Source organism: Olea europaea, chromosome 19, assembly GCF_002742605.1.
Source record: "Olea europaea var. sylvestris chromosome 19, O_europaea_v1, whole genome shotgun sequence".
NCBI lineage: Eukaryota > Viridiplantae > Streptophyta > Magnoliopsida > Lamiales > Oleaceae > Olea > Olea europaea.
In genome coordinates, this window is record NC_036255.1 from 3,526,722 (window position 1) to 3,538,393 (window position 11,672).

The following is an 11,672-nucleotide window of genomic DNA, read 5'->3' on the forward strand; positions in this document are numbered from 1 at the left end:
ACCTAATAAACAATAAATACGCAAAATTAGGTCATAATTAATCATAAAAACTCCTAAATGTCTATATTTAAAGGCCTAGACACTTATCCGAGAGAAGCATGGAGAATGTGGGAGGATGTGCAGCACATTCAAGAAAAAGAGATTAGTATGGAAAAAGTAACGTTATATGATGTTTATAAATGAAAATTAAAAATGGGTCATGTTTTACTTTGACCCTTATAATTTATTTACTTTGAAAAGTTCATCAAAATTCTTGTTTGTTCAAGCTTAAAAGCTATATATATATATAAAGTAATAGCTACAATTATAGCATGGAATCTAGAAGTATTATTATTTGAAACCACAAAAAGTAACGAGGACAAAAGATGTATGTCAATTACTTTATCGAATGGACAGATTCTAGCATTCCCTTGCACTAAAGGTCAATCCAAAACCTAATTCCGGTCTCCCCCTCATCTCTCTCTCTCTCTCTCTCTCTCTCTCTCTCTCTCTATATATATATATATATATATATATATAAAGTAATAGCTACAATTATAGAATGGAATCCAGAAGTATTATTATTTGGAACCACAAAAAGTAATGAGGACAAAAGATGTATGGCAATTACTTTATCAAATGGACAGATTCTAGCATTCCGTTGCACTAAAGGTGAATCCAAAACCTAATTCCAGTCTCCCCCTCCTCTCTCTCTCTCTCTCGCCATGTCTTCCCCTTCACAAAATACACTGAAGATAGGCATTATAGGTTTTGGCCCTTTTGCACAGTTCCTGGCAAAAACCATGGTAAAACAAGGCCATTCCATAAGGGCCACTTCAAGATCAGACTACACGGACCTCTGCACTCACTTGGGCATCCTATTTTTCAGGTATAAGCTATGCGCGAAGTTTTCCAAAAACCATGTAAATTTTCCAAAACACAGCTTGCTGATAAGCTAAAATGTATACATGTCTACGAATGAACAGAGATATGATTGCATTTCTTGAATCAAACAACGATGTTATACTGCTATGCACATCAATCCTGTCGGTGTCACAAGTCATCGAGTCAATTTCATTCCATGCCTTGAAGCAGCCCGTACTATTCGCCGATGTACTCTCAGTTAAGGAGTACCCAAGAGACCTGCTGCTACAAGTATATATGCAAATTGCTCAATATTTCAATACAAATGACCTTTTTTATTTTTTAGTTTTCTTTATTTTGGCTCTTAATCTAACATGGGTAGCAATATAATGTTTCATAAAGGTCGTGCCCCAAGATTCGGATGTGCTCTGCACTCACCCGATGTTCGGGCCAGAGAGCGGGAAAGATGGGTGGAAAGACCTGACTTTTATGTTTGATAGAGTTCGAATAAGAAATGAAGTTACATGCTCCAGTTTCCTTCAGATTTTTGCAAGTGAGGTAAGCACTAATTTCTTGTAGCAGATCTCAGTAAGTGTTTTAATATCCTTGATCAACACAAAATGCATCCCAGAGATATATTGATCATATTGTAATTTCATGCCATGACAAGGAAATTACTTCCCAGAATGAGAAATTTTACCAAAAAAATCAGAATTCACCAAGAAAACAGAATACCAGTGAAGTACATCGTAATAATTAACTACGAGATTTATTCATACTTGCATTCGAAACCAGATGTTTTATGCACACAAATGATTAAGTATTAATTGCATAGGGTTGCAGAATGATGGAAATGAGTTGTGAAGAGCATGATAAACTAGCAGCAAAAAGTCAATTTCTCACCCACACTATTGGCAGGTATACATTCTTCATGTATTGTCGGAACAGTTACAAGAAAGGCAACTAACATAATAGATTTCTTCTATTTACAGGGTCTTGTCCGAAGTAGAAGTCGAACCAACATCCATAGACACGAAGGGATTTCAGAAGCTTGTTCAAGTGGTATGCTCAATTTCTGATACTTGCATAAATTTTCCATTTTCATTTTTCATATAGTAACTATTACAACTTAATCCATATCTTTAGACATTCATTATATTGAAATAAGTGAAAAGGGTGAAGATAAAATATAGATGAAGCATAAACACACTAACATGGAACTACATGCAGAAGGAGAGCGCAACAAGAGACACTTTTGATCTGTTTAGTGGCTTGTTTATCTATAATAGGTTTGCCAGACAGCAGGTAGGGAATTCTCTCTGATACTTGCATAAACTATCTATAATAGTTTGTCTTCTAATCATGTATTTAAAGCAATTCAAGAATCTGAGTTTTAAATTCATGACACAGCTCAATAACCTAGAACTTGCTTTAGAGAGCGTCAAGCAACAGCTAATAAAGAGGATGAATGAGGAGCTAGATCAGAGCATATACACACCTTACAACTGATGGAGAAGGATATCAGCAGATGAACATTTTATCATTAGTCTCTTACTATCTCGGACTACCAATTTGAAGTTGATAGCAATCTTGAGAGAATCATCCTATCGTTACCCAAAACAAGTCTGAACAAAATTATTCAAACTGTACATTTATCAAAAGAGAAATAATTCATTCCCAGTATGGACCCTTATTTGACTGTTCCAGATTGGTTAGTTGAATAACTGATTGATGATTTCAGCAATGCATAGCTTAGCTCCCCATATTTTTTGAATTTGCTCTTGAAATTCGGGTCTCTTCTACAAAATGAATATGGAGATCATGTTCAATTGTATTTTTGCATCTACACTAACATATCCAATCATATTTTTCACAAGGAACATAAAATTGAACTTTAAATATCCTCAAGTCATCAAAACAGCAGGGCAAGTTTTAAACATCTGTAGCTTGGGCAATGCAAAATTGAGATAGGAATCATGAGGTTCTTAAAAAAATATACGTAGATTGATCTGTAGTTTGGGCAATACAAAATTGAGAAAGGAATTATGAGGTTCACAAAAATGATAGACTAAATTGAGTGTGCTATGTCAACAATGGTTCGGTAGTATGGTTTTCTGTTTCCCATCATTGTAATATGTAAGCTAGCCAAAATTTGAAGAACACAGTATGCACAAAAACTGGAACCCGTTCCTTAACGGTCATGCCAGAAGCTATACAGACAGTGTGACGGGAAATGTATCATCTACTGACTGTGCACTTCATCAGTGTTGGCATCTTCTGAGATGTTGCACTCTAAAGCAGCATTATTTGAAGAATCTGGATCGCAAAAGGGAATTTCTTCACTCTTACGTGCCTGAAGTCCTGTATACCGTGCAAGATCAACCCATTGCTGCAACAAAAAAAAGAACGATAAACATCAGCTAACTATTAAGCAGAATACAAAGGAGTACAAAATACAAAATCATGAAGTTTAAAACCAACTCAATTTGTGTGCTGCAGCTTAAAGAAAAAAAAACCACCTTTCAAGTACAGAACAGCAACCTATATTTTTCAAGATTTTGCTTACTGCAGTCATTACAGGTATATATAATTGGAAGAAGTGAGTTCAGATGGATGCTTTATACAGATTTCAGAATCAAGAGGATACAACCAATTAGATTTGACATAAAAGACATGCTCATGAAGATGAAGTTAAAATTCAATACATCTTATCCTAGATGTTCTCAAACACTAGATGTATCTTACCTGAGTTCCCCAGTAAGAGTTGATTGTTCGAGCTACAAAAGATATCATATTTACAAGGAATGTCTGATCTGTGAATTGTTCTGAAATCCGATGCTCCACTAATCCTGCAATAACCTGTATACAATCAATATGAACATTAGTTTCATTGTATAATTGGAGTTGAAGCTTGTACAAAAAAACAGCTGGAAAACTGAGGGACCATGAGGAAAAAATGGCAGAAGGAAACTACAGGAAGACCTATGCAGTAGGTCTTACGGCTGAATGGATAAGTCATCTAACATATGCAGCAATGATACAAATACAACTAACCTCTATGCACATTTACAGAATTAACCACTATCCAGTTAGGAATGTCAAATAAGACAAATCAAATGGTAAACAGAGTAACAAAGTCAGACTGATAGAAGAAAAAGAAAACCTCACTGAACCTGATATCGTAGATTTGCTGATGTTCCAAGAAAGCATCCATACACAAGTGCTGTTTTTAATATTGGTGATCGTTTGTTCCATTGCTTGCCAGCAATGGATGTATTTAGAAACTTCCGCACTGAATACAATATATTTGAGGAAGCCACTGCTCCAATGCTAGAAATAAATCCAACGCTGGCCAGCTTGAGACCTCCAAAAAGTACTGATGCAATTCTCTGATTCGAATTCCAGTCCTTCCCTGCAAGACTCTTCTGAAATGCGTTGTCTGGGATAGACCCCAAAAGACCTTTTAATGCTTCTATACTATCAGGTGCATCAATGTCATCACCGATTTGTAGGAACGAAAAAGTGGGAGCGGGAAGCCACACAGTGAAAAAATCAACCACTATTCCCCTTAATGTGTCTGTAGTAACGTAATCAAGCTCCTCAAAGAAATTTTCTTTACGCCTCTCACACTGCGCTATAAGGGTAGTCGTGATTGATATAGCTTCTTCTATAGCTAACCTGTGAAGAAATTTAGGATCTGCCAGTAATCTTTCTCTGAAACCCTGCACAGTGATGCATCCTTTATCAATTTATTTACATGAAATTACAAGAAGGGCAAAACAAGATACACTAAAGTCAGCTTACCTGAAAACGATGAGTTAGCTCCGAGATGATAGGATATTTCTCCAGATCAAAAAAATTCTGCAGCACTTCTGGTGATACAAGACCAAGATCTAGACCTTTTTGAAGGTCCTGAAGAACACATTAAATTTTGTCATAATGGTTTGAATAAAGACATACTATTTCAGGTTAAATATCTCAAAACAACTTTTGACTCGTCACATAAATTGAACTTCTATTCTTTCTTCCATGATGCTTTAATAATGAGCTCAAAACTTTGATTGTTAAATTGTGGATACTTATTATTGCCGATCCTAATTATCGAGGGCGAAGCCCTCAGACCAAAATTCAATCCAAGGTCTGTTTAGAAATTTGTATTCTTATAAAATTCTATTAAAGAATTGGAGTATTGTATATTTCGATTTTGCCCTAATTTTTCTTATAACTAGGGAGCCATCCTTAAACTTTATTATTATCATAAAAAAGAGAGGGGGGGCTAGAGAAGAAAGGAGTGCGATTTTCTATTGTAAACATTTTTCTTCACAGTGAATTAATTTAGCGACGTGAGAGCACATAATCTCAGATTGAGGCGAACCTTTACAAATCTTGTGTGTTCTTGAGTATTTATTTTTCTTTCATCAAAATAATTGCTCTCGGTGGAATAGGGTAAAGGTTTATAATTCTTAACATGAACTTGCAACCACAAATCACTAGACTAGCCAATGACATTCATAATTTCTGAGGAAAATGTCTAGGAGACAAAACTGGAACCTCACAAAACTTAAGAGTGCATCATACCGCAGTATCTCCAAGTCAATTCCAAACAATTATTTACATTTGAATAAAGTTACAGATAAGGAGAATGGTATGAATCATTGCAATCTTTTAAAGTTTTATGTATCTTGGGCCTCAACTTAAATTAAACAGTGACTCTTCAATTGGCTGAGGTTAATCTCCAGACGACTTGCAAGGCTTTCAACCCAACAAGGAGCTTAAATCCTCATTGAAAATCAATAAGGCAAATACTATTTCTTAATGACAATAATCAGGATACTTCTTGAACATCTTACAGTTTAAGGCTATACACCGCCATAACTTTAAGATTAATATGCTCAAAGCATTTGAACTAAACTAGAGAAGAAAGGAATCCACGAGTGAAAAAATAGATTTTCTTATGCATTTTATTTTAGCCTTTCATTTACATTAAAAGCTGATTCTTCAGTTAAGAAAGCCGAAAATTACACACAATTATTGTTGCTTTAAAGTTTAAACACATATTTGGTTTTGCTCTCAACCTAAACTGAAATAGATTAGTTACACAAGACAAGATACCATCATGCATGAATGGAAATCCAGCAATATTAAAATATATTAAGCCTAATTCTTTGAGATTTGTTACCAAAGTGTGTAGAGAGCATTTTCATATTTTGGTGCAATCTTGAACCATGATTTTCCCCTTACTTGACATAGAGAACCTTATATATTATATTGTAACAATGATTAATAGCAAGGAGGATTTTTTTTTTTTTAATTCATTTTCTGTAAGTTTTCAAGGTTCCATCTTAAAAAGTCAACCTTATCAAGTGGAGTAGCCCAAGTCCTTATATATTGAGTAATGTTTTTATATCTAACCTATGTAGGATTTACCCAGAACATTCTCGCATTGGTGGCTTTAATCCCCAGGTACTAGAACTTTTCGATGTAGAAGAAAATTTGTTGGAATGGGAAATTCTATATATCTTAATCTCTCAATATAGCAATAATCAATTCAATTAACAAAGTAATTTATCAAAATAAAAAGTCTAACTTAAAATAGATCAATAAAGTATAATAAATCATCAAATTAGTAATCATTTAACAATATTGTTTATCGAATACTACTACAAAAAACCTATATAAATCATTAGCATATTTGATTTCCTTATCATCCTTTATGTCACTCTTAGTTTCTTCCTATTAATTTCATCATAATCCGCTTTCAATAGAAACTTCTCCTTCCCTACAAATGCAGAAAAAAGGAAACAAAAGTACAGAGACAACAAGAAGGAAAGCACAAAAGAAAGAAAGAGTAGGTCTCTTGTTAAAAGACATTTACTGCTGAAAAGTGTCAACTTCACTTAGGAAAGGGTTTATCACAATATAGTTATAGGAACTAGGACACGGTTTCTTCACTTGCTATCTTCTTCAGTTCCTTTTTCTAGTATTCGGGTTTAGGTTGTGTTTAAAATAGCCCAAACAAAACCTTAAAGATTCTTGGCTATAATAAACCAACCCAAAAAGTTGAGTCCAGAAAAAATAAGAAAGTCATCCAAAAGTTAGTCGAGGAGTAAGCCTAAAAACATGGCACTCAAGACAAAGTTTTAAGGAGCTTAGTAAAGGCCTCATGTTGGAGGCTAGCCTCAATGGTTAAGCTTGCTATGCTTTTGAAAGCAATGATCAAGTGATAAGCTAAAAAGCTCCTTTGGTTTTTTGAACATGTGGTTTCCAACCACAAGAGGATTATCAGCCTACATTGTTAGAATAGAGGTCTAATGAGTAAGAATCTTTGAAGCAATAAGTTGCATTAAATATTGGTTTTCTAACAGAAATAAAGACAAACTCGATCTAACAGTACTTTTATGATATTTATATATTCTCTAGTTTTATTTCCAAAAATTAACTAGGACAGTCATAATTTTATTCGCAAAAGTTTTTCCTCACAGCCTCTAACAATTTAAACAGGTCAATTTCTTTGGATCACAGACACATACATGATTTCTTCATCACACCATAGAAATCTATGATTGAGATGGGAAAGCAAATTGTTGCTTAGACTCGTGGAACCCGCACAATTCACTAGAAAGTCAACATATTTATACCTTTATTTATTCTAAGGCGCTCCATCTCTAAAGTGATATCCAATTTTGATACACTTGCTCTACGTGACTTAGACTCGATTCAACTTGTCTTTGGCTATGAACTGTTCGTCTTGGTTGAAAATAATACTGTTTAACCCAACTAACACCTAAAGAGGGGTGAATAGGTGATTATGCGGAATTTAAAATATTTAATTAATAATTGCAACAATTCACAGTTATTAATTTATCCAGATGAATTCTCATACATACTATCATATGTTGAATTGTCGCAATATAATAAATAGCAAAAAAAGTAAATGACACAGGAAAATTGTTGACGAAGAAAATCCCTTACAGGATTAAAATCTCCGAACCCAAGTTAGTAAGAATCCACAATTAACAAATCAACTTACAGTACTACCAGACTCGACCAACACTAGTACAATCTGACCTCCTGACTGTAATTCCCCAAAGTCCTCCTGGTTGCGTGCTCCTACACCAACTCCCAACTTTCTGGTTTCGTCTATCTCCTATGGATTCCTGAGAATTCATTCTCCAACAATCGAATTCTGGTTACCTTCCTTGATCTTCAACATTTTACAGATGCTCAAGAAGTATGAGTTTTGGTGTTGGATTTGTGGTGTTTTGATGTTTTTCAATTGCAACACTCAAGCATGAAATGATTGAATGATATAGATGAAGTATATGAAGTTTTTCTCACAATGTTCAATCAAATAAATTTCGCGAAGAGGCGCAATTATTTATATATTGGATATTTTGGGTAGTATAGGCCTGTTTAAGTCTCAAAACTCGCAAAATAGGGTTTTTCGGTACGCTCGAGCGAAAGCTCACGAACAAGCGAGCGACATTGTTTCGCTCGAGCAAAGAGCAGGCGACAGCTAGCAAAGTACATTTTATTTTTTACACTCGAGCAAAAATTTTAAAGTGGCCTAGTGAAAATCCAGCAACTTTTTCTTTGTTCCAAAGACAATTCCAATGACTTTTGACTCATTTAAATAACTTGCCGCTTGACCCTTTGACTTTTTAAAATATTTTTACAATTATACTTTTGTTCACAGAGTGCCAACAACTTTAAAACCTAGCACTGGTAAACATAAAAATGCCAACAATCTATATTAAAGGTGAAAAATTGATTGTTCTCCAAGAAAATATAATCAAACAGCACAGTTACGAAACCGTTCAAAGTTTTCAAAAACATACATAAAGGGATATGTATGCAAAAATGTAGGAGCAAATATTTCCAAAAGGACCTAGGGGGAACTAACCTGTGGTAAGGCTTCTCTCTTCCGGCCAGCTGCATTCATCACTCGAGCTATTTCAGCACGATCAAAGCAATTTCTATTGCAAGGTCTAGCTGCAGAATACCACAAAAAATCAGCAACTGGGACTTCTCCCTCCCTCCGTATATTTTGTCGTTCAGGGTCAAGCAGTATAACCACTTGATTTTTCTTCTGCATTTTCCCTGAAATCCTTGCCGGCAGCCCAGTTCCTCTTGATCCATATTTAACATGGCTAGCACCCGTCACTACTACTAGCATACCATTAGATTCACCATTTTTCACAGCTTGTAAAATAGTCTGGGACATTGTGTAATCCTCAACAACTCTTGCTTGTATGGAAAGATATGAGCTTGGCCCAAAAGGAGCAGATTGATTGGGAAAAGTTATGTCAATAGATGATCTCCGAGAGATAGAAGTGAAACCTGAGATGAAGCCTGAACCAGCTGGAGGAGCAAATTTTTTACGATCAGATTTAGAAAGCCCACGGACGCCTTCAGCTTGAACTGTACGAAGGACCTACCGGACAAAAATGACAGATAATATTTGATTTAATCAATTCCTTTCATTTTTAAATAGCGGAACTTAGACATTGTAATCAATTTGAAAGAGAAAACTTAACAAGAAGATTAACACAACAAAGCTTGGTAAATAACCATGCCCAGTGATCATAGAGGTTATTATTTTGCCCATCTGAAAGATAATGATTATATTTGAAAGAGATAACATCAAAGAAATCTTGCACTTGAATTTTTTCAAAAAACCTAATATTAATTTATGAAAAATGTTGATTGCATAAGGAATCAAAATTTATCATATCATACAGAATTTAGATAAACATGATAAACATTAATGCAAGCTAAAAATTATTTTATGACGTTTGCTTTAAATGAATTTATCCATTCCTGTGGAAAAATCTCACACTAGACAATATGAAGATCTTCTTGGTTGATATTTATTTTCCCTTCATCAAGTATGATTAACATTCTAAATAAGAAAGAAACACTATGTTGCTTCACAAAAACATATAGCCCCTGTTTGGTTTAGATAAAAAATCAATTTTTTAGTAGATTTTGATAAAAGTTGATGGAATGCTTAAGAAGTTGTAGGTCCCATGAAACGTGTGGCTAAAATTAATTGTTGACTTTAACTTAGATTTTGATATAACTTTTTAGCTGAATATGTGTATGTGCATCCTACTCCTCTGTCATAATTTAACCATAATATAAGATTCCATTAGTATGGATCGAACCTCAAGCGGGACTCCACATGCAATCAGCCGAACCCCATTATCACGACAATAATTTAGGAGAGGCTCGTACTCTTGCCAACACTGAGGTGACCAATATGTTACCAAAGACTTTAAGGTCTCTCCATCAATCCTGACATGATTTATCCCAAGATTAGAACTACAAAATGCCAGGAATAATTTTATGATTTCAAGTAAATGAGAATCAGAATATCAAAAATAGTAAAGCCCCTTTCGTTTAGCTAAACCAAACAAGGGCAAGTATAATATTAAAGACACTCATAACCTCCAAGTTCCTCACAGAACACAAATCATTCCAGTTCTTATGCAATTTACTTATCTAAATCCTCAGATATAAACCATTAACCAGCTGACCGATTGATACTAACCCCCCAAGTCCAAACTGCCTATTTACAGATAATTTCCCGAGGTGTAGCCCATATACTTGCATCTAAATTAATCCAAAATTATTATTTACTGATTCAAAACTGTACTAAATTGTTAATGTCATAAAATGAAAATTGAAATTTTGCTTTCGAGTGAGAAATTCAACCCTTTCTCCATGTACTGATTGAGCTGTCCCTGTAAGTTGCATGGAAAAGCTTCCAGAGCCAAAGAAATCGGGCGGTCAGCTTCTAGGCATCTCTTTCTCAAATTCTTGACAATATCAAGCTCCAACACTTTGTCATCTCGTATGGGAACCTGCTCCGCTTCCCCTAAATACACAATCCGAGCATTTATCAGCTTCTCCCACACCTTATTATTGTCCTTCCCCAGAGCCATTGGCTCCCCTATCACCGTAGCATCATATATCCTCGAAATTTATCACCTCATCCTCCACCGCCGCCGGTTGCTGCCCGTCCGCCGTAGTACTCACCACCTTATGCGTCTGCGTCTCTATCTCCGCCGGTGATTTATCTTCAGCTTTGGCCACTGCCGACTGTAGAACACAAGCTCCAATAGCAATGAATGGAGTAATGATCACATCCCGCCGTTTCGCCTGACGGCCACTGGCCGTCGCAGATACACTGAGCCGCCGAATGGAATATTCCGGCGCAAATTTTGTTAAATTCTGATTAAATCGCCGGCGAATTGGGTTTATGCGTGGTTTAAGACTTGAGCATTGAAGAGTGGCGGGTTTCATTTTTGTGTTTTTTTTCCGGTTATCGGCCGGGCACCGGAGGTGGTCCAATTGATAACGTATTTTATTTGAGCCTTGTGGTTGTTTTGATTTTATTTTTTTTGATTTTCTGACGTGGCAGATATGCGTAATTTTAGTGGTGAGATTAATAATTCGATTCTGTGGTTACAACGGTACAACGTGGCTCAGATTTTGGCAGCAAGTTGTCCTTTGATTTTCTAAACTATTTTTAAATAAATTTGAAAATATATGTAGGAATCGCTAATTTTATTTAAAATTTTTATAAATATATTTCCCTTTACATTTATTTCTACTATAATTTTATTTTTTTTAAAAATGTATTATATTCAGACAAATCCCATACCAATATTATCCTTAGCCCCTGTTTGACCCCCATTATCTGAAAATGAAAATGGGGGGAATAGTATTTTTTAGAAAAATGAGTAGTTGAAAAAGAAGGAAAAATTTTCGATTTGCGTGTAATATTATTTTATGGAAGATTGTGTGATTGAAAATAAGAGAGA

The 11,672-nt window shown here is 35.1% G+C and overlaps 2 protein-coding genes across 3 annotated transcripts; one reads left to right on the forward strand and one right to left on the reverse strand.

The window, feature by feature from the left end:
- Nucleotides 1–572: 572 nt before the first annotated feature.
- Nucleotides 573–2,617, forward strand: LOC111368530 (arogenate dehydrogenase 1, chloroplastic-like). 2 transcript variants are annotated; one of them, XM_022989811.1, is made up of 7 exons: nt 574–868; nt 966–1,134; nt 1,246–1,401; nt 1,679–1,761; nt 1,836–1,905; nt 2,074–2,148; nt 2,254–2,617. In XM_022989811.1, exons 1-7 carry the CDS (start codon nt 705–707, stop codon nt 2,350–2,352), a joined length of 816 nt encoding a protein of 271 aa, XP_022845579.1. In that variant the 5' UTR covers nt 574–704; the 3' UTR covers nt 2,353–2,617. The 2 variants fall into 2 exon arrangements, with proteins under 2 accessions (XP_022845580.1, XP_022845579.1); XM_022989812.1 differs by lacking the exon at nt 2,074–2,148 and having other exon boundaries at nt 573–868.
- Nucleotides 2,618–2,790: 173 nt separating this feature from the next.
- On the reverse strand, nt 2,791–11,227 carry LOC111368529 (protein RETICULATA-RELATED 6, chloroplastic-like). The gene is given in 8 exon segments (XM_022989810.1): nt 2,791–3,232; nt 3,589–3,702; nt 4,017–4,565; nt 4,648–4,755; nt 8,747–9,277; nt 10,011–10,140; nt 10,561–10,826; nt 10,828–11,227. Coding segments are annotated over 8 exon segments (2,169 nt in total). The 5' UTR covers nt 11,152–11,227; the 3' UTR covers nt 2,791–3,085.
- Nucleotides 11,228–11,672: the final 445 nt, after the last annotated feature.

What these genes read in the sequence shown, in the direction of transcription:
- LOC111368530 (XM_022989811.1), top strand. Translation starts at nt 705, where the DNA reads ATGTCTTCCCCTTCACAAAATACACTGAAGATAGGCATTATAGGTTTT. An exon ending in TTGGGCATCCTATTTTTCAG is followed by an intron (nt 869 to 965) that starts GTATAAGCTATG and finishes ACGAATGAACAG; the next exon opens with AGATATGATTGCATTTCTTG. An exon ending in TTCAGATTTTTGCAAGTGAG is followed by an intron (nt 1,402 to 1,678) that starts GTAAGCACTAAT and finishes TTAATTGCATAG; the next exon opens with GGTTGCAGAATGATGGAAAT.